At 38.0% G+C, this 23,873-nt stretch overlaps 1 protein-coding gene across 4 annotated transcripts in view; it reads right to left on the reverse strand.

Moving 5' to 3' along the window:
* Positions 1-4,924: 4,924 nt before the first annotated feature.
* AKAP7 (A-kinase anchoring protein 7) overlaps positions 4,925-23,873 on the reverse strand; it is a 142,300-nt gene continuing 123,351 nt past the window's right edge. The window contains exons 8-9 of one of the 4 annotated variants that reach the window (XM_036120827.2): positions 6,736-6,928; positions 5,872-6,052 (exon numbers count right to left, since the gene is read on the reverse strand). In XM_036120827.2, the coding sequence (XP_035976720.2) occupies positions 6,019-6,052; positions 6,736-6,928 (227 nt within the window). In that variant the 3' untranslated portion in view covers positions 5,872-6,018. Of the gene's footprint in view, positions 6,053-6,076; positions 6,929-23,873 lie in introns of those variants that run through there. The other 3 variants (XM_078054718.1, XM_036120829.2, XM_078054719.1) reach the window with 3 other exon arrangements.

Raw genomic sequence — 23,873 nt, forward strand, 5'->3', positions numbered from 1 at the left:
CATTTCTCTTAAAACATAAAGTTTGAATCTTCTACACTCTATCGTTAATATGATGGACTCATTTTCTTCTACTTATTACATTCCTTTGATGTAAACTCTCCATTTAACTCTTCTCTATATTTCCATGCATGTTATTTGACTCAGGAAGCTACCTCTGGGTTTCAGGGGAGCCCCCAGAAATAGCTCTTTCCCATTTTTATGGCTGAAATCTTTCTAGCATGCCTCCTGGAGAAAATTAATATTTTTCATGTATTAAAGCATTTCTGTACTTCTAACGTATCTCTAATTTATTATATTAAAATATCCCTACATCTGTTTATTATACATTTTATTCTCTTAAGCACACAATGTAAAATATTTGTTTTTATGAAATGAATAGGAAATAGCCCTATTATTATAATACCCATCATGTGATATCATTTTAAAATTCTAAGTCTGCCCCCCAAATTATATAAACCATTAAGATTCTTTCAACAATGACACCACTACCATCACAATTGGTCCTTTCTGCCATTTTCCATGTACAGCAACTGGGTCTTTTGATCCATGTTGCATAAAGTGTGCAGGTGGTTTTGTTTTTCTGTTTCTATCCAGATATCTGATAAAGTGTGGGCAGAGCCCCAGTGAGCATGTCCTCTTTAAGGCCTAAATTACTTGCTGAAAGAATGGGCATGAAAAGGAATCCTGACTCTTTTCTGCTCATAAATGTTGCCCCCATTTGGAGAGGATTTGGGAAATGCATGGGGCATATTTCGTTGTCACAATAACTGAAGTCTGCTGATGTTTACTGCCTGGAAGCTAGGAATGGTACCTTCCTACCATGCACAGGACCATCCCACTCTACAGAGAAGTGTCCAATTCAACATGCCAATCGTGCTTTGTGTGGAAACACTGATTCAGTGGAGTATAGCTGGTATTAATTGGGATTTTTAGTTGCAAGTAACAGAACCAACTTTAGCTAGCTTGAGTGGAAAAAGGACTTGATAGTAAAAGATATTCCATAGCTCCCAGAATCCCCAGGTCTAGAGAATCAGGCTGGGTGGCCAAACAGCAGGGAAAAGGCTCCATTCCACCACCAGCTGCTCCAGGGGAGCCCTGTGGCCACTACTACCCTCTGCCACTGTGTACCACCCACACAGCGTATGGGAGCCCCCAGAGGGCATCTTTGCCACTACTGTTTCTAAGAGCTGGCTGTCTGTCTCCCCACTGTCCTCTCCAGAATGGGTTGATTCCATGCAGAGTCACGCTCTGTCTTGGTGGAGCCCAGGTCACCCAGGGTCAGCCCAGGTTAGCCCAGGTCTGAACCCCAGTGACAAAGAAGGCTGAGAAGGTGAGTTCCTGGCCTCTACCTCAGGCCCTCTACCCTGGGGAAACAGGGCTCACAAGGTAGGAAGTTCCCCTCAAATAGGAAGGTGTTCAAAAGAGGCTGGGAGATCACTAAGTGTGACACATATCCATGAAATCATCCAAAGCCCTTACCACGTGCCCCTCCATAGATATTCCTCAAGCATGAACCTGACAAAAATAGCTTCAAAATTTGCCTTCCAGAGTCTTAAAAAGATATACTTAGTTTCTCCCCACTGTTCCATATTCATTCTATTTTCTCTGTCTCAATTACCATATCAGATAGTTTTTGGAGTGGTGCATACATATCACTTATGTTTCCTTTCTCAGCACTGTAATTCCTGTCCAGCAATAAGACTTATTCTTTGTCCTTTCACCACCTACAGCTTTATAGATCCCACACGAGCATTTACAAAAAAAAAAAAAATTTTTTTAGATTATGGATAAGTTACCATCTATGTGGTTTAAAGAATAAGCAAGGGTCCCACATCGGGCTCCCTGCTCGGCGGGAAGCCTGCTTCTCCCTCTCCCACTCCCCCTGCTTGTGTTCCTGCTCTCACTGTCTCTGTCAAATAAATAAATAAAATCTTTAAAAAAAAAAAAAAAAAAAATAAAGAATAAGCAAGGAAAGGACAGTGCGCTTTGATTCAAAGACATTATCATGGCGACTATGCGCCCATATGGTTTTTGGCAGGAAGTGTGGGAAATAATCCGAAGAGTCGTGCCAATTCGCTATGAGGCTACTTGAGAACAAGAGCCCTGGATGCCATATAGTTGCTCAAGTTGACAGGACTGCAAGCAGATGGGTCAGAGGATACTGCATAACATGTAAATACATAGGTAGGAGAGTGGCTTTTCAGAAATAATTTGAACCACTAAAGGGAAAGCAACGTAAGTTTACTGGAAAGCGTGAATTGATTTCTCACTTGTATTATTCCTAACTTTATGCTGTAACAGAACTTAATGACCTTCCAATAAGTGACTAATGACAGAATATATAGAAGAATAACTACTGCAGTTTACATTTTAAAATCATCCTAAATTGCTTAAACTTATCAGTTGCGCTTAACAGATGCAAATAAGTAGTTTTGAGTGTATTACACTGATGATGATAATTAACACCTTCCTTCAGCTCTCAAATTACCTTTTTACTCCCAGAACAGCGATCCGGGGGGAAAGTGCTGTAGCTAGCATCAGAATTTTAAATTCGCTGACTCAAAGTGAATTTCTTTAATATTCATTTTTACTGTGAATGAAATAATCCAAGGCTTTGTCTTGTTAGCATATGTGCTGCTATGAAATTCATGTAGGCACTTGGAAACTATTTTCTTTTAAGTACATTGGGTCTATTTATTTTTTATATGGATTCTCTTTACCTGAGAAAAATTGGAATTCAGAAATGCATCTAAAGTTTGTTCAAAGAAAAAATTATTATAGAAGAGTTCTTGAATATGATGAAAACAATGGCTGACAACAGATTTATCCATTCAAGTTGTTTGGATATACTATAGGTTTGTTGTCTTTAATTATATAATGAAATAAATCTTAATTTGTGACATAATGTGGTAGCTGGTTTATGTACCTGTGATTGAGTGCAAAAGCGCAAATATTATCTTATTGGTCATAGGTCTGAAATGATATCTAGAATATGAAGTTAAAACTGCTTTATTTACCTCCCTAGGAGGACATCTGGCTGCTGGAATAACTGGGTGGAGGCACATTTGCGGTTTTGGAGTGAACAGTTTGAATCTTAAGTATGCTCTCTATATAAATCTAGTATATCTCAAAGGGCTATAGTTAGCCTAGACTGAGAAGTAGATTAATACAGTAATATAAGAGTCTATAAATAGGACCAAGTTCAAAGCTGACAGAATCTTGTCCTGCTGTTGAAAATATGACTTTTTAACATCCCTTAAAATATTCATATAGGATCTACTATTTCTCCAGTGACTGAAAAATGTTGGAATTTTGTCATAAATGTATGTACTATTGCAGTTTCCCTGCCTCAAGGTGAGAACTATCACAAATAGAACAGAATGTAAAGCATCCAACTCTTGATTTCAGCTCAGGTCCTGATCTCAGGGTTGTGAGTTCAAGTTATTTAAAAAAAAAAATCACTTCTCAGTGGCAGAAGGTCTAGAAGTCACAATGCACCTCCTGGACCAAACCGAGACCAACTACTACAATTTTGGGACAACATATTCTGGTGATGGGACCCCACAAGCGATTATTCTATGACTCTGATTAGTGGGGAAAAGTTCATTTTGAATATTTCAGATCCCAAACTTAGATTTTTACAAATTCTTACTTGGTTTTTAAGAATGGAACTATGAAGAAAACATGTTTTATTGTGTATTTTCCATTATTTTTGTAAACCTGCTTAGATGAAGATTTCATTGATAAGGATTAGAATCTTTAATCCCTAAATTAAATACCTGGGGTTCCCTCCACCTCCCTCCCCCGCCAGTTCCATTCTATCAGCTGACAGATCTCACATACGTTATAGAACTTCAGGACTGCGAGGGAGCTGACTTAGTCAAAAGAAAGTGACCCCCTTTGTTACCCATCCTTTACTCATGAAATGTATTATACTTGGGGGGGGAGAGGAAGTGTTGCATTGTGGAAAGACGGTGGCTTTGAAGTAGAAGACCCAAGTCTCAAGAAGCCCTACCTTTTATTAGCTTTATAAATAGCCATTTAGCTTTACAGCCACTTCACCATCTACAGCCCCAGTTTCCTAGCTTCCTAATCTGTCAAACAGTCCAATAACTTCCTAGTAGGGTCACCGAAGGGAAAAATGTCACAATGTGCCTAAATCATCTGGTGCACAGACATGGAACCAATGGAAGTGATGATTCTTAACTAAAGACCTGTGACCCCAGATGGCAAAAAAGGACACTCTTTCAGCCTTTCAAGTTGTTTGGAAGGACTGAACCAGCTCCTTGAGGATAAAGATATTTATGGATAGAGGCTGGGAAGAGCTATTTCTCCTGAAATCCTGTTACCCTGGATTAGGGGACAGTGAAAACAGCCCTGGAACGTTGAGAAGGGGCGTCGGGTTGTCGCTCACAGCCAGCTCCCAGCAGCAGTGGCCTTGCGTTAGGCACTCAGTCTCCTCGAGTCTGTTTCTTCATTTGAAAAACAAGGTGGGCCCCAAAATATCTTTGCTTCCTATCTTACAGGTTTTTTTAAGGAAGCTGTCTTCGAGCAGGAAAGCCCTCTACCTCTCAAGGGATTTCATGGTAAGCAGCTCCCTGTCTTACATTTGGAAGGATCCGCTCCTTTCATCTTTGCTCCTGCTGTCACTTCACTGACACATAATTAGCAGTTTGTGGGATGCTATTTAGATTTTCTTTGCATTTAATGTTCTGTTGTTAATTCTCTGTGAAGCTGACTGATTTGAGGTGATTTAAAAATCTGAAGTTGAAAGGTATTCTGGCAACTGCTCTCTGAGCATGGAGAAGGACATAAATAAAGGTGAAGAAACACTACAACTATCCGAGCTCCTGTTTATGACTTCCTTCTGCCAGCACAGAGCCAACAACTTCCAAGAATGAGAAAGAAAGTGAGGAGAGGCAACAAGGGAAAACAATACATTTATTAAGAGGCATGAAAATGCATAAACTCATTTATAAATAAATGTCGAATTTACCCAGTGAAAAAATAGCTAAAATCCATGAGTAAACTGGATTTTACATTTGAAATGATTACATATTTGATCTCCAATTTCCCCTCCATCATGATCTCTTAGTAGCAGCAATTTTGCAATGACTATAGAAAAAGCTGTTACCAATGATTATCATATGGGGGGAAATTTTTCAAGAATTGTCTTTAAAAATGAACCAGTGCAAACAAATTCAGATTATAAGGGATACAGTAAGACCTAGGGCTTATCTTCAGAAAAGTAGAAAGTAAAAATCCCAAACATTTATTCATTAAGAAATGAAAAAGCAAACTACATTTTGATCATTGAAAAATAATACATATGGATATTATAAAACATTCTTAACCAGTAATTGTAATAATTACACTTAGAAATGTTCATTCAAGTACTAGTGTTCAATAAACATTCAAATTCCCATTAAAAGTAACACTAGGTATAGACTTGTGTGGACAATACTACTTCTGATTTAATAACAAAAATCACATCAACAGAAGGCAAGTGACCCTTAAAATACTGTATTTTTTGTAGTTTAATGATTTTTCACAGTCTGTATGTGTTATCTGTGAGAACCCAAGAAACATCTCACGACAGCTAATTAAGTCCTTTCTATAAAATAACTCTTGATATTACAGAAACAAACATGCTGAAACACAAGTTTAGCTTTAAACATAACAGAGCAGAATCAGTTTTCTTTGGCAAGAAATTGTTAATTCCTTACCAAATGCTGGCTTCCTGTTGTGTAGACACTATCAGAACAGTTCTTTGGTATTTACCAAAGAGCTATGAAATAATCTGACAAGGTTGCATTGACTAGGGTACCATGATAGTAATGTAGAGCTTATGTCAAAGTTGCACTGAAATCAACCTGGTTTCCTTGATTACTGTTGTTAACAGATCTTCCTTCAAAAAGCTCCCTCCTAATCCTGGCCTGAGTCTCAGGCTTTAACAAAAGTTCCTTTATCTGTTTCACTTTGGACTTCAGACTCATCCTTTCTCGATGCAAAGCTTCATTAATTAAGTCCCGGAGTCCAATAGGTTTCTTGCCTATGGAAAAAAAAATTATATAATACATTTTACATACAAATGTCAGTGAAAAACATGAAATATGGCACACTGACTTATCAAAAGAAGGTTAAAAGAAACCTGTAAGATGTTGCCCACGTTTTATAGAAAAGGTTGCATTTTGCCAAAAATATATCATTTGCACGAAACCAATTTACTGTAAATAAAAATCAACGCATAGCAACAGCAGATGTAGGACGGACGTGAGACATTATGGACCAACAGTATGGAAAACTATTTCAACAGTGATTATTTTAAACTTAGCACTTGTTAGCTGTGTGTGTGTTTTGGCCTCAGATAAAGTGGTCAAATGCCCTGCTAAGCAATATAAATGGCAGTATTCCATTGATGGCCAGGCCCTTTCCATGGCCTTTAATTTGAGTCCACGAGGCATAACCCAAAGTTCCCTCTCCCTCGGCCATGGCGGAGGGCAAGTGAAACTTGGGCCATTCTTCTGTAAGTTAATTTCCTCTGCTAGTCCCAGCACTCCATTTCTCTTCTGTTTCAGAAATGCGAACACATTGATCATGAAAGTGGTGGGCAATCTCCACAGATTGGACAAGAGACACTGAAACAGCACAATGCAAATTAGTCCGTTGACCCAGCAGAGGGGAGCGGGATGCTTCTCACGGAGCAGCGGGGGCCTGCCTGCACTGGGCTCTCACTTCCTGTTGTTGTCACTGTCAGTGCCATTCCTATCAGCCTCTTGAGTTTTCACAGAGCTCCCATCCCCTGGCTTGCTTTTGTTCTGTGTTTCTTCCAGATACTGCTGGACAGCCTTGAGCACCGCGTTCTCCACCAGCCTCTTACTGAGCCTTACCAGTTCAGCATCATCGGGCTCACCTCCATTCTTATCACCTACATTCCACAATAGAGAAGAGAGGTCACTGAGGTCATACTGCCACAGAAACTCGGCATGCAGGGGCCGGCTAGTTCGCTTAGTTAAAGAGCACAAGTGTCCTTTCAATCTGGTAAATTGGATCTATAAATCCAAGAATAATGGCTTGGCCTTTCATTTGGTATTTGCAGAAACAGGAAACTGCCTATTCCTGAAGATTTCAGATTGAAAAGTAGTTCATTAACCCCAATCTAAAAATATGCCACCTCGCCATGCTGGAAGCTTCCCATTTCTAGAATTATTGTTCTTCTCTCATCCATGGCTATTTGCTACTATTAAAGTCCATGTGCCCATCACCTGGAGCCTCAGGCACGTGAATTCACCAACTAGATCTGCGTCTGCTTTTCCTTCGCCACTGCCAAATGTCAGGCGATCAAGATTTCCCAATCAACTAACTACTTAGGATCACTAGTGTTTTAAATGTTTGGCCCATAGGTTGGTTGTTAATCAACTCTCAGCACGCCCAGAAAGACAAAGGCAGTTACTACTGCTAGGAACTGGTTTAAAATAAGCTTGTAAAACTAATACTCTTTTTACTCTCAGTGCGATCACTGCAATTTAAGAAATAAGAAACTCTTCAAGAGTTAGGATGATGAGAGTAAATTACTAGATGTTAATACTTTACGGCCACGGGGCACCTGGGTGGCTTAGTCCGTTAAGCATCTGCCTTCCGCTCAGGTCATGATCCCAGCGTCCTGGGATTGAGCCTTGCATCAGGCTCCCTGCTCAGCGGGGGAGTCTGCTTCACCCTCCCCCTGCTCTTGTGCTCTTGCTCACTCACTCGTTTTCTCTCTTTCTCTCCCTCTTAAATAAATAAATAAAATCTTTTAAAAAAATACTTTTATTTTATTTTATTTCCCTGCTAGTGATGATCAAGGTTTAATTATTCTACCTTTCATTTTACTACAAAAGGGCTGATTCTCACCTATTCCTCCTATGCTAGACATTTCCCACTCACTCTCTTCCTTGTCTCCATTAACTGGGAAAAAACACAAGGAGCTCATCTCTCATGCCCATTTAGTCCCTCATCTCCTTCCACTGAGCTGTTGACCCAGAAAGGCAGATGACTGAAGGGAAAGACATTCGAGCACCTAAATATGATAAACAAATACTAATAGATCTCAAGTGAGTGACAGACAGCATATTATAATAATAGTACGAGACTTTAATATTCTACTTTCAACAATGAATAGATCATCCAGACAGAAAACCATGTGGGCTTGAACTATACTTTAAACCAAATGGACCTAACAGATATATACAGAACATCCAACAATAATCAACACAGTATGGTATTAGCATAAAAACGGACACATAGACCAATGGAGCAGAATCTAGAGCCCAGAAATAAACTCATGCATATATGGTCAACTAATATTTGACAATGGAGCCAAGAAAACACAATGGCGAAAGGATAGCCTCTTCGATAAATGGTGCTTGGAAGACTGGGCATCCACATGCAAAATAATGAAACTGGACTCCTATCTTATGCACACTCACAAACATTAACTCAAAATGGATTAAGGACTTAAACATAAGACCTAAAACCAGAAAACTTCTAGAAGAAAACAAAGGAAAAAAAGCTGCTTGACATTGGTCTTAGCAATGATTTTTTTGGATGACATCAAAGAGCAAGCAATGAAAGTAAAAATCAGCAAGTGGGACTATATCAAACTAAAAATATTCTGCACAGCAAAAGAAACAATCAACAAAATGAAAGGCAATCTACAGAATGGGAGGAAATACTTGCAAATCATATATCTGAGAAGGGGTTAGTATTCAAAATACATAAGGAACTCATACAACTCAATAGCAAAAACACAAACAATCCAATTTAAAAATGGGCAGAGGACGTGAATAGACATTTTTCCAAGTAAGACATACAAATGGTTAACAAGGACATGAAAAGTGCTCAATATCACTAATCATCAGGGAAATGCAAATCAAAACCACAGTGAGATATCACTTCACACCTATTAAATAGTTATTATCAAAAAAATAAGAGGTAACAAATACTGGCAAGGATGTGGAAGAAAGGGAATCCTTGTGCACTATTGATGAAAATGTAAATTGGTGCAGCTATGATGGAGAACAGTATGGAGGGTTCTCAAAAAATTTAAAGTAGAATTACCATATGATCCAGTGATCCCACTTCTAGGTATATATCTGAAGAAGATGAAATCATAATCCCAACAAGATATCTGTGCTCCCATGTTTATCACAATATATCTCACAATAGCTAAGACAAGAAAACAACCTAAGTGTACATTGATGAATGGATAAAGAAAATGAAATGTGGTATTTATATAAAATGAAATATGCAGCCATTAAAAGAAGGAAATCCTGCCATTTGTGACAACATGGATGGAACTTGAGGGCATTATGCTAAGGGAAAGAAGTCAGAGAAAGACAAATACTGTGTGATCTCATTTATATGTGCAATCTAGAAACACTGAACTCAAAGAAACAGAAAGTAGAATGGTGATTGCCAGGGACTGAGCAAGAGTAGAAAAATGAGGAATGTTGGCCAACAGGCACAAATTTTCAGTTATAAGATGAGTAAGTTCTGGGGATCTAATGGACAGCATGGCAATTATAGTTAACAACACTATATCATACACGTGAATGCTGCAAGAGAGTAGAGCTTTAGTGTTCTCACTATGCCAACAATCTTAAAATATAATTATGTGAAGTAAATCATGTGTTCACTAATGTCTTTGTGGCAAACATTTTGCAATCTATAGGTGTATCAAATCATCACATTCTGTACCTTAAACTTACACAGTGTCATATGTCAATTATATCTCAGTAAAGCTGGGGAAGAAAAAGAAGTAACTAGACTGCTCACACATAAAGGTCAGCTCAGTTTTGGAATATCACCCATGGCCTCCAGAAGGCAAAAGCCCAGTGTTGCACTCGCACCCTCAGATCTGGGACAGGTAGTTACTAAGGGTGTGAGCTGGAGGATGGATAATTACCTTCTATCCTTACATATGACAGGGATTAAGTAAAAAAGCACATATGCTAAGGGTGAGAATTGGTCTCCAACCCTCCTTCTGAGCCCCACCACTTCTATTTAACACATGTCCAGGACCAACTCTGTTTATAAAAATCATTCCTAGAAACATCCAAGCAGATGAGAGATAGCTTAAAGACTCATCTAGACTTGCTACCAGTGGGAGCCCTTAGCAACTGCTTTCCCCTCAGAAGTGGCAATATGGCACTCAAGACTCATGATCAAAAGTTCTAGAAAGAACATTTGTGGTGCAAAATATACTTAGAATTGAGTCAGCTTCAACTCCATAATATCTACATAGAAGTTACTGAACATAAATATGTCAGGATATTATCAAAAGAAAGATAAAGAAATTCATTACTGATACCATATTTGCGGGCAATTTAAGACTATTTTTATTAGTAAGAAGGAATGAACATATTGTGTAATACTTAAAGGATTTTATCTTAATCTTACAAGATAGTGTTTATACTGTATAGCTGATACCTCCAAATGTGTTACCTATCTGGAACTATTTGTATAATGGCTCTTCAAACTTAAAAGGGTGGGCGCCTGGCTGGCTCAGTCGGTTAAGCGCCCGACTCTTGATTTCAGCTCAGGTCATGATCTCAGGGTGGTGAGATGGAGCCCTACATTGGGCTCCACGCTTAGCAGGGAGTCTGCTTAAGATTCTCTCTCTCTCCCTTAGCCCCACCCCCACCAGTTCATGCTCACGCACTCTCGCTGTCTAACAAAACAAAACAAAACAAAAAACCATAAAAACATTAAACAGGGGAAAATCAAACTGCAAATGAAGGTATACTCTAAGTGCCCTCCAAAACACTGGAAATGACTGCATCCGTCACCCTACTTGTGCCATGCACCTAGGCCAGAGAACGCATTCCTCCAGATTGTTCCCTACACTCGTCAGTTTTAAGATAACATCAGTCATCACATCACTGACACATCATCAGTAAGACAGAGGGTTGTATTCGAGTCTAATCATAACTCACTCCCTAAGATGCCTCAGGTCAAATAATCTGTGTTTCTGAGATTTTTCTCAGTCTACTGTGAAGTATTCCCATTACTTCAAACACTAAGAGGTTTAAAACACAAAAACCTTCCCACAAAATGTTAATTTTTCCCTTCTGACTTTCTTATTTCTGATTATGCTTTTACTATTATCCAAGTCAACCAAGCTCAAAACAAGATTGTCATCATCTCTAACTGCTTCATTTCCCTCATCAACTCATTTAATCACCAAGCCCCAACAATGTGCTTTTTAAAATTTCTCTTCTCCTCTAGATTAATATTTCTAAACTGTCCTTTTTAGTCTCCATTGTCTCTACAGGAAAATTTAAACCAGTCTTCCTAAGCTTTCTAAAATTTACCTTTGGTGGTCAGCCACCATTGCTGTGCTTCCACTGCCAGCTTCCAACCTCTCCTGAGGAGCCTCCACATCATCCTCTATTTCTAGATGGCCCTCCCTTTCTCTAATCAAAATCCCTTTGCTCCATGAAGCCTTCCCTGACTAACCCAGCTGGAAGTGGCTCCAAGAAGTCTGGCTGCAGGAATGCTACATGGTCATTTGGTCATTCATTCACATATGCACTGAGGACCTACAATATACCTGGCTATTCTAGCCTACGGGGACTCAGCAGAGGACAAAACAAAGTCCTGCTGGTTTTCCTTTCTTAGTTTCTTCACAAATTATGAGCATTATTTATTAATATATTTATTCAACAACTACTGATTGAGTGTCCACTCTGCTAAAGATCTGGTCTTGGGTAGAGAAACCATGTCCTAGGCTTCTCAGTCATCCCTCACTCATGAGAGCTCAACAAATATTTTTCAGTCCAATGAACTGTTGATTAAAGTCCTTAAAGGACTTTAAATGTTGCTATCTTGCTATAAGGATAGGACACCTTGGCCAGAAATTTACATTTAATATTAATTTAAAGCAAGAAGAAGAAAAAAAAAATTTAAAGCAAGAGCAGAGAATTCCAGAGTAATCTAAATAGTCGTGTGAAAATCTCCAACCACTTGGCTTGATAAACCTGGTCAATATGACAAAATATCCAGCCTATGGGACAAATATTAACCATCTACAATAACTAACCAATCAATCAAAAAAGCAAAGAAATTTATAAATGAATCTTCCAGATCTGTCCTGAATTCCACCTTATGATTTCCACAAAGCATACTCAAGACTATTCTATGTCACCTCAAGGAATACCCTACTGGAAGGTTCATCAGAGAGCCTTGAAAGTGGGCAGCAATTCTAAAAACATGTATCTCTATTCCAGTAAGACCATATTTGTAGTCCCACTTTCAACAGACTTAGTTCAACTTAACTAACAAGAGGCAGCTTAAGATTAAAATTATACTGTATTTTTCTTCTGCCTACTACTTGAATAAATGTAGGTCTCCACAGTGACCTCTAAGATAAATGGCTACCTTCCTTTTACCTGAAGCATAGTTTAAAATAGCATTTCAAAGAGGTTACTGCCTATGTTCTCCTCTAGGATTCTGATGGATTCCTGTCTCACATTGAGGTTTTTCATCCATTTTGAGTTTATCTTTGTGTGTGGTGTTAGAGAATGTCAAGTTTCATTCTTCGACATCGGCCACAGCAATTTCTTTCAAGATACATCTCCAAAGGCTAGTGAAGCAAAAGCAAAAATGAACTTTTGGTACTTCATCAAGATGAAAAACTTCTGCACAGCAAAGGAAACAGTCAACAACACAAAGAGGCAACCCACAGAATGGGAGAAGATACACTACAGACAAAGTGCTGATTTCCAAGATCTATAAAGAACTTCTCAAACTCAACACCCAAAAAACAAATAAGTCAAAAAATGGGCAGAAGACATGAACAGACACTTCTCAAAAGAAAACATACAAATGGCTAACAGACACATGAAAAAATGTTCATCATCATTAGCCATCAGGGAAATTCAAATCGAAACCACACTGAGATACCACCTTACACCACTTAGAATGGCAAAAATTGACAAGGCAAGAAAAAACAAAAGTTGGAGAGGGTATGGAGAAAGGGGAACCCTCTTACACTGTTGGTGGGAATGCAAGTTGGTACAGCCACTTTGGAAAACAGTGTGGAGGTGCCTCAAAAAATTAAATATAGAGCTACCCTATGACCCAGCAATTGCACTACTGGGTATTTACCCCAAAGATACAGATGTAGTGAAAAGAAGGGCCATATGCACCTCAATGTTCATATCAGCAATATCCGCAATAGCCAAGTTGTGGAAAGAGCTGAGATGCCCTTCAACAGATGAATGGATAAAGAAGATGTGGTCCATATATACAATGGAATATTACTCAGCCATCAGAAAGGAAGAATACCCTTTTACATCAACATGGATGGGACTGGAGGAGATTATGCTAAGTGAAATAAATCAAGCAGAGAAAGTCAATTATCATATGGTTTCATTTATTTGTGGAACATAATGAATAGCATGGAGTACATTAGAAGGAAGGGAAAAATGAAGGGGGGGAAATCGGAGGGGGAGACGAACCATGAGAGACTATGGACTCTGAGAAACAAACTGAGGGTTCTAGAGAGGATGGGGGTGGGGGGATGGGTTAGCCCGGTGATGGGTATTAAGAAGGGCACGTACTGCATGGAGCACTGGGTGTTATACAAAAACAATGGATCATGAATCACTTACGTCAAAAACTAATGATGTATTGTATGGTGACTAACGTAACATAATAAAATTAAATTAAATTTAAAAAATTTTAAATAGCATTTCAACATTCCATTGCAAGGTACACAAACTCTCTTCTGATATTCCAATATTTTTTGCATTTTACATGCAAAAAATATTTCCAACCTATGAAGCAAATTCTTGATAAAATTTTCTTTCTTGGTCTAGTTGGGTTATTTAATATCATACCTACTTAAAGTGACAGATTAAACTTTGTCTTTGACACTGTTATTTTAGAAGTCTCCCCCAGAATATCTTCAATCAATTTCTTAGGGGAATACTAAAAATATAAAAGAAAGGCAATGAGAAATTCTGTTAAGCCCACCAAATAAAGTACTGTCCCTGAAAAAGACCTAAATTTTCAACAAATTTCAAGTAAGCAATTCCACACTCTAAGAATTATAACACCATTAATCCACTGTACACACCCATGATTCTGTTTTTGTTTATAATACCTGAAATCTCTGATACTGACCCAATGTAGAGAGAAAATTTATTTTTGTGGTCAAAAAAAAAGTGAATCCCTTTGTGGTAATAAAAATATGTTCTACCTACTAGAATAATTTAAGATCAACATTAATATGGTTCAGCTGTCCTTCTGTGTGAGTTAATTGCTTAGTTGATGTCACACGGTGGGCTTCGGGAACCATCACCACCATCCCCCACCCACCACAAATATCTATTTGTCTTGACAAGACTAAATCACAAGAGGAGTGACTGGGTGGCTCAGTCCGTTAAGTGTCTGACTCTTGGTTAAGGCTCAGTCATGATCTCAGGGTTGTGGGATTGAGCCCCACATCTGGCTCTGTGCTCAGCGTGGAGTCTGCTTGAGATTCCTTCCCTCTCTCTACCCCTTTGCCCCTCCACCAGTTCACATTCTCTCCTTTCTCCCTCAAATAAATAAATAAAATCTCTCTTTAAAAAAGAATAAATCATGCTAAGATTTGTAAAAGAAAATAAAAGAAATCTTGCTTACAATGCCATGTAAGACCAAGGGAGAAAGTACAACCACACTAAAAGTACTCAACTGTCCCAATCAAAATCCCAGCAAATTATTTTATGGATAACAATGAACTGATTCTAAAGTTTCTATGGAGAGGAAAAAATAACATAGTAGCTAATGCAATATTGAAGGAAGAGAACAAAGTTGGAGGACTGACACTACCCAACTTCAAGACTAGCTATAAAACTATAATAAGACAGTCTGGTATTGACAAAAGAATAGATAAATATATCACTGGAACAGAACAGAGAGAGCACAGAAATAGACCCACACAAAAACTGATCTTTGAAAAAGGAGCAAAAGCAATACAGGGGGACAGTCTCTTTAACAAATGATGCTGGAAAAACTGGACATCCACATATGTGCAAAGTAATGAATCTAGACACAGACCTCAAAGCCTTCACAAAAATTAACTCAAATGCATCACAGACCTAATTATAAAATGCAAAACTATAAAACTCCTAGCAGATAACATAAGAGAAAATCTAGATGACCTTGGGTACAACAATGACTTTTTTGATATAAAACCAAAGATACAACCCATTAAAGAAATAACTGATAAGCTAGACTTCATTAAAATTAAAACCTTCTGCTCTGTGGAAAATGAAAATGTCAAGCTAATGGGAATACGAGCCACAGAATGGGAGAAAATATTTTTAAAAAGAACTATTACCCAAAATATGCGAAGAACTCTTCAAAACTCAACAATAAGAAAACAAACAACTCACTTAAAAAATAGGCCAAAGGTCTTAATAGAAAATCACCAAAAAAGACATATAGATGGCAAGTAAGCATATGAAAAGATGTTCCACATCATAAGCCATCAGGGAGATGCAAATTAAAACAACAACGAGACATCAGTACACACCTATTAGAATGGCCAAAATCCAGAACACCAACACCACCAAATGCTGACAAGCATATGGGGCTACAGAAATTCTCATTCATTGCTGGTGGGAATGCAAAATGTTTCAGCCACTTTGGAAGACAGTGGATGGTTTCTTACAAAAACTAAACATATTCTTATCATACAGTCAAGCAAGCACATGCATTAGTATTTGCCCAAAGTAGCTGAAAACTTAGGTCCACACAAAAACCCGCACATGGGTGTTAACAGCATCTTTTTTTTTCATGTTAACTCTTTTAGTTCAATTTTATATTTATTTTTGTTTATAGCATCTTTATTCATAACTGTCAAAACCTGAAACCAAGATGTCCTCCAGCAGGTGAATGGATAAACTGTGGTACATCCAGATAATGGAATAATACTATTCAGTGCTAAAAAGAAATGAGTTATCAAGCCATAAAATGACACCAAAGAACCTCAAATGCATATTACTAAGTGAAAGAAGCCAACCTGGAAAGGCTATGTATTATATGATTCCAACTATAGGACACTCTGGAAAAGGCAAAACTATGGACACAGTAAAAAGATCAGTGGTGGCCAGGGGTGGGGTGGGGAGGGGAGAGATGAATAAGCAGAGCACAGAGGATTTTTAGGGCAGTGAAAATATTCTGTATGATACCATAATGATGGATACAGGACATTATATGCTTGTCTGAGCCCCAGAGCATGTACAATACCTAGAGTGAACTATAAAGTAAACTAGGCTCTGGGTGGTAATGATGTGTCAGTGTAGATTCATCAGTTATAACAAAGTATCACTCTGGTGGGAGATACTGATGGTGGGGGTAGGCTATGCATGTGGGGAACAGAGGGTGTACAGGAAATCTCTGTGTCTTCCTCTCCATTTTTCTGTGAACCTAAATCTGCTCTAAAAAAATAAAGTCTAAATTAAAAAAAAAAAGTTCTCACTAGCTCACATCCCAACTCTCAGGAACTTCATGTGGTATCTGAACAAAGGCTTCTGAAGCATCTTCCCATCACTTGCACCATTTTGTCCTCCACATTCCTGAAGCATAATTGTGTCCCCCTTAGCAGCAGATTTTTCTTTGACTGAGCTTACCTTTTCTTTCATCTACCCAGATAAAAAGAAATGTTAATATAGATCTGCAGGCTATTCTAAAAACTGGGGTGGCACACTCAACTGCCTAGCACACCACTTGCAACTTATCTGTGATGAGGGACAGATCAAGAATTGTCCGCAAGTGCACATTTAAACTCACACTGTCCTTTGGCACTTATCCGCCTGAAGTATTAGCTGTAACACCGCAGGAAATAGAGTTCCTGTAAATAAAGCTCCCCTCCTCTTGCCAAATACCAAAATTCCTTCCCACCTCCAACACACACACACACACACCAGAAAATTTTAGAAACAAAATACCAAAACTGTATTTTAAATATTTTCTATAACATAAATTTCAAAAAGAAAAAAAAAAACACATGCCTTTGTAAGTTTTATTCTGGGTTCAGTAACACAGATGATGCTTTATATGAAAAATGGATAATTTCCGCCCCCAAGGGATCCCACACTATACTGTGTGTCCCTCCATCCACCCCATCCTCACCACTGTTAAATTGGAGGGGGTGAACAGCATGCAGTTAAACTGAATATCACTAATAGGTCTTAGGGTAAACAAAGGGGAGATAAGATCCCAACAGGCAGTTCCCCTACAGCCTAAGTGGGCCAGGGCATGACCCACACAGCCTCAGCCAAAGCTGTCATGATGACAACGTGTATGAGCCTCTCGGGCCTTTTGTTAACACAGCTGGTGCTGGCCCCTCCAGAGTCTTCACTTCCCTCCATTGTTCCCCAAGGCATAGCCTGAAGCCAACCCCTTGACCCACACACCCTTGTAAGAACCTTGTAGGATCCTTGCAAAGACTCCAAATCACATGGCTTAGGATGCTTTCTATGACTTGTGCCCTCAAGACTGCTCTTCATACAGTCATATCAGAGAAGGGACAAGACACATTTGCTGGATGTTTGTAGGCCATACAGCCTACCAAAGAAATCTTTCCAGACATCATATAATAGCCCTGTAGAGATTTCCCTTTTCCATCTATCTGTAACATCAGTTCTCTGAGTCCCCTATTATGATCCACAATGTTCTCTATGCAATTTCTACTGTAATGCTATCATTTCTTATTGGAAGCCTTGGTGATGAGCTAGAACTAGCTAGAACTATGGGTAGTGATGTGTGTAAGGAGAGAAAAATATATATGTATGAGTTTGAAATCCAATTCTGTCATTTTCTAACTGCACAACCTTGTTCACAATCTCTCTAAACCTACATTTCCCTTCAATAGGCCACTCGTGAGGATAATGTACCTTGCATTGCTGTTGGAAGCATTTGAGATAAGGTATGGAAAGTGCCTAACGTTGTACCTAGAAGATAGGAGGCTCTCGAAATATGATAGCTATTTTATTAGTACATGTATTATGATTTGATCTGAGTTCAATTTATTTAAGAAGAATGAGTTCAATACTTACTATAAGCCAATCATTAATTTACTCAAACATTGTATTAAGTGCCTACTATGTGCCATTGCTAAGTATTTAAAAATAAATAAAATCAAAGTGCCTGCGTGGCTCACTTGGTTAAGTGTCCAACTCTTGATTTCAGCTCAGGTCATGATCTCAGTGTCGTGAGATCAAGCCCCTCATAAGGCTCCGCGCTGAGTATGGAGCCTGCTCAAGATTCTCTCTTTCCCTCTTTCTCTGTCCCTCCCCTTGCTTGCTCTCTCTCAAATAAATAAATAAGTACATACATACATAAAATCTAGTCTCTGATCACACAGAAGTCAGTCTAGGAGGATGACCAATAAACAATGATTGTAAAACAATAGGTTAAGTGCAATAATGGAATATGTTCAAGGTTCAGTGGAATTGGAAAGGGATAACAAGGTTAATTTTCACAAAGGAGATATTTCAGCTCAGTGAATAGGAGTTTTCAGACATGGGAGTAGAGGGAGTAGGAAGGTTTTCTCAGACATAACAAAGGCATGAATGTGTGCTTAGAAGAATGAAAATGCATGACGCACTTAAGGAACTGAAGGTAATTCCATGGTACCAGTATAAAGAGTCCAGAGTGTCATGGGGAGGGTGGAGGAGGTGGAGGAGGAAAGAAGGCTGGAGAGCAAGTACAGACGAAGGGCCTTATGTACCAGGCTATGGAGTCTAAGTTCATTCTATAAGCAATAGGCAATTATTAAAGAATTTTAAGGATGGCATATTTTAGAAAATTCACTGTAATAGCCATGTAGAATATGGAAGAAGGATTTGAGAGGGGTAAAAATAGAGACAAGTTTTTACAGTAGATAAAAAGAGAAACAATGAGGATGTGAATTTTTGGTAGATGCAGTAGGAAAGTAAGAGACACATTACAGAGACAGTTAAGAAACAGGAATATTGGACCAGAGACTCAATTTAATTAGGAAAGGGTTTTAAGGAAAGGAGAAGTGGAGTGTGAAAAAAATATATAGAGGAAGAAATACAGCCAAAAATGTTTGAAATTCAATAAAAACTTAACTCTAAATTCAAGAAACTCAAAAATATCAAGTTTAAGAAATGTGAAGAAAATCACACCAAGGAACATCATGATCAAGCTGCTAAAACCAGTATTAAGAAAAAACCATAAAAGCAGCCAAAAGAAAAAGGATGCATTATACACAGAGGAACAAAGACAAGAATGATAGCAGACTTACTCATCAGAAACAATACAAGCCAAAGACAAGAGTACAATATCTTTAAAGTACTAAACGATAAAGAAAAGGCAACATAGAACTCTTTATCCAGACACATTATCTTTCAAAAATGAGGGTAAAAGAAAGATTTTTTTCAGACATATAAATGCTGAGTTAATCAACCAGCACTAGAAGAGATATTAAAGGAAAACTTCAAGCAGAAAAAAAAAATGATACCAGATGGAAATTTGGATCTACTCAGAGACAAGAAAGAACTAAAAACTGTACATATGGTACATATGTAGATAAAAATTAAAGACTTTCTCTCATTCTTAATCTCTTTAAAAGACAACTGGTTTGGGGCACTTGGGTGGCTCAGTCCGACTCTTTTTTTTCTTAATTTTAAAAAATATTTTATTTATTTATTTGTCAGAGAGAGAGAGAGAGCGTGAGCACAAGCAGGGGGAGTGGCAGGGGGAGTGGCAGGCAGAGGGAGAAGCAGGATCCCTGCTGAGCAAGGAGCCCGTTGCAGGGCTCAATCCCAGAACCCTGGGATCATGACCTGAGCTAAAGGCAGACGCTTAACAGACTGAGCCACGCAGGCATCCCGGGTCCAACTCTTGATTTCTGCTAGAGTCATGGTCAGGGGTTGTGGGATTGGGCCCACACTGGGCATGGTGCCTGCTTGAGATTCTTTCTCTCTCTCCATGTCTACTCCAGCTTTACTCTGTCTCTTTCTCTCTCTCTAAAAAAAAAAAAAAAAGAGAGCGAGAACTGTTTTAAATGGAGTTTATAAAATACATAGATATAAAGTATATGGCAACAATAGCACCAAGACTGGGTGGGAAAATGGAAATAACTGTTGCAAGGTTCTTTTGTTAAATGTGAAGTGGCATTATATTATTTGAAGGCACACCATCATAAGTTAAGAATGTGTATTTTAAAACCTTAGAGCAACCACTGAAGTAAAAATAAAAAAGAGGCATAGCTAATAAACCAATAATAAATATAGATGGAATCCTAAATTCTTAACAAAATAAGGCAGTAAAAGAGGAGGAAAAGGAACAAAGAGAAGATAGGACAAGAACAAGCAAGGTGGGTGGTTTAAATTCGCCCATATTGCTAATCATGTAAAACACAGAATGGTCTAAACACTCCAATAACATATTAAAGATTGTTAATTTGCATAAAAAATAAGATTCAACTATGATGTCTACCAAAAATCTACTTCAAATATAAAAACACAGAAAGGTTAAAGGTAAAAGGATGGAAAATGATATATCATACTAAAGCTAGTCAAAAGGAAGCTAGAGAGTCAATATCAAACAAAGCAGATTTCAGAAAAAAAAAGAGTATTACCTGAGATAAAGAGGGACATTTTATAACCTTAAGGAAATCAATTCATCAAGAAGATATAAAAATCCTAAATGTGTATGCAACTAATAGCAAGAGCTTCAAAGTACCTGAAGTAAAAACTGATAGAATTGAAAGGATAATAGATAATCCACAATTAGAGTTTGAGATTTCAAGTCCACTCTTACATTGATAGAACAAAGAGAGAGAAATTCAATAAAAATATAGAAGACTTGAAGACTAGTAACCAAATCCACCAAACTGACGATTACAGAACACTCCACCCAACAACCACAGGACACACATTCTTTTTAGTATACAGAAAACCTTTACAAAAGGAGATCATATTCTGAGCCATAAAACAAGTCTCAATAAATTTAAAATTATCAGCTCATCCAATGCATGTTCTCAAAATACAGTGGAACCAAATAAGAAATCACTAACAGAAAGATATCTTGAAAATCCTCCAATTATTTAGAAATTGAACAACACAATTCTAAATAATCCATGGATTAAGGAAGAAAGCAGAAGAAATTAGAAAATATTCTGAACTGAATGAAAATTAAAAGACGACATATCAAATTTGTAGAATACAGCTAAAGCTGTACTTAGAGGAAAATTTATACCATTTTATGCTTAGATTAGAAAACAAGAATGGATGGTCTCAAATCAGTTTTATTAAAGCTGCCACATTAAAAACAAAGGAAAAGAGAAGCAAATTAACCCCAAAGTAAACAGAGAGAAGGAAATAATAAAGATAATAGTAGAATGAAACAGAAAACAAATACACAATAGTGAAAAAGCAATAAAACCAAACGCTGGCTCTTTGGGGAAAAAAAAAAAATCGGTAAGATTGACAACTCTCTACCCAAACTGATCAAGAACAAAACAATAGAAGATATATATTACCAATATCAGGAATGGGAGAGGGAACATCACCATCAATGGTACAAACATTAAGAGGGTAATAAGGAAATATTATTAACAACTTTATGCCAATAGATGCAACAAACTAGATGCAACGAGCAAGTTCCTTAAAAGAAACAAACTACCTGATTGTTCAAGAATAAACACATAACATAAATAGCCCTATTAAAGAAATTGAAATTGGGGCGCCTGGGTGGCTCAGTCGTTAAGCGTCTGCCTTCGGCTAGGTTCATGATCCCAGGGTCCTGGGATCGAGCCCCGCATCGGGCTCCCTACTCAGTGGGAAGCCTGCTTCTCCGTCTCCCACTCCCCCTGCTTGTGTTCCCTCTCTCACTGTGTCTCTCTCTGTCATATAAATAAATAAAAAAAAATCTTAAAAAAAAAAAAATCTTTCAGGGCTCCTGCGTGGCTCAGTCGGTTAACTATCTGCCTTCGGCTCAGGACATAATCTTGGGGTCCTGGGATCCAGCCCCCGGTCCGGGGGTCCCTGCTTAGCGGGGAGCCTGCTTCTCCCTCTCCCACTGCCCCTCCCCCGGCTCATGCTCTCTCTCTCAAATAAATAAATAAAATCTTTTAAAAAAATCTTTCAACAGATGGTTCTACTGTTGGTAAATTCTACCAAGTATTTTAGGAAGAAATTTTACCAATTCACAAAATCTTCTAGAAAATAGGAGAAAGAGAACAATTCCCAATTCATTCTGTGATACCTAAGCCAGACAGACATGTGAAAAAAGAAAACTATAGAACAGTATCTCTCACAAATAGAGATATAAAAGCCCTTACGAAAATACTGCCATATCAAATAGAGCAATGCATGAAAAAGATACTATATCATAACTAAGAGGGGTCTATTTCAGAAATGCAAGATTGAGTTAACATTTGAATATCAGTATAATTCACCATACTAACAGATAATAGATAAATACAATCATCTCAATATATTCAGAAAAAGAATTTGACAAGATTTAATACTCATTCATGATAAACATGATACACACTCTTAGCAAACTAAAAATAGAAAGAAACATTCTTAGGCTTAAAAGGGCTTCTATGAAAACCCACAGCAATGCCTAGTAGGTAAAAGGCAATGATTTTCCTCTGAGGTCAGGAACAATCTAAAGATCTGCTCTCACTACTACTACTCAGTGTTGTACTATAAGTAGTAGACAATGCAATCAGACAAAACAACAACAACAAAAACGAGTAAAAAGCCTCTTGATTGAAAAAGAAGTAGTAAAATTGTCTTCATTCTCAGTATATATTATCATTTATCTAGAAATCCTAAAGAATCTACAAAAATATGTTCAGCAAGGTCACATGATACAAGGACTATATTTTTATTTTTTTTAAATTTTTTAAAAAGATTTTATTTATTTATTTGACAGAGAGAGACACAGCGAGAGAGGGGACACAAGCAGGGGGAGTGGGAGACGGAGAAGCAGGCTTCCCACTGAGTAGGGAGCCTGATGCGGGACTCGATCCCAGGACCCTGAGATCATGACCTGAGCCAAAGGCAGACGCTCAACAACTGAGCCACGCAGGTGCCCCAAGACGCAGGCTTTAAGAGAGGAATGTGATCCTTACCTCACAGCAGATAGAAAAATGAACTCATAATGGATCACAGAGCTAATACAAGAGCTAAAAGTATAAAATGTCTAGAAGAAAATACAGAAATTTTTAGTGACCTTGGATTAGGCAAAGATTCTTAAATAGGATCCCCCCCCCCAAAAAAATCTACCAAAAGAAAAGGATAAATTGAACTTCATCAAAACGTAAAACTTTTGCTCTTCTTAAGACACTGTTAAGGGGAAAAAGGCAAACCACAGGATGGGAGAAAATATTTGCAAGTCATAGCCATTAAAGAATGTGTATCCAGAATAAAAAAAGAATTCTCACAACTTAGTAAGAAGACAAAAAAAAAAATTAAAAATGGCCAAAAGAATTGAAGAGTTACCCCACAAGATATACAGATGGCCAATAAACATGTGAGAAATGCTCAACATCACTAGCCATCAGGGAAAGGCAAATTAAAATGACAATGAGATACTGTCACTCACCCACTAAAATTTAACTTTTCAAGATTAACAATATCAAGTGTTGGTGAAGATGTAAAGCAACTGGAACTCCTTCTTGTTGGTGGAAATGCAAAAATGGAACAGCCAGTTTGTAAAAACAGTTTGGAAATTTCTTACAAAAGTTGTTCTTATGAAAGTTGGCCATATTCTTGCCATGTAACCAGCAATCTCATTTCTAGCCAGAATTGAAAACAAATGAAATGAAAGCATATGGTCACACAAAAACCTATACA

Source organism: Halichoerus grypus, chromosome 9 (assembly GCF_964656455.1).
Source record: "Halichoerus grypus chromosome 9, mHalGry1.hap1.1, whole genome shotgun sequence".
Lineage (NCBI taxonomy): Eukaryota > Metazoa > Chordata > Mammalia > Carnivora > Phocidae > Halichoerus > Halichoerus grypus.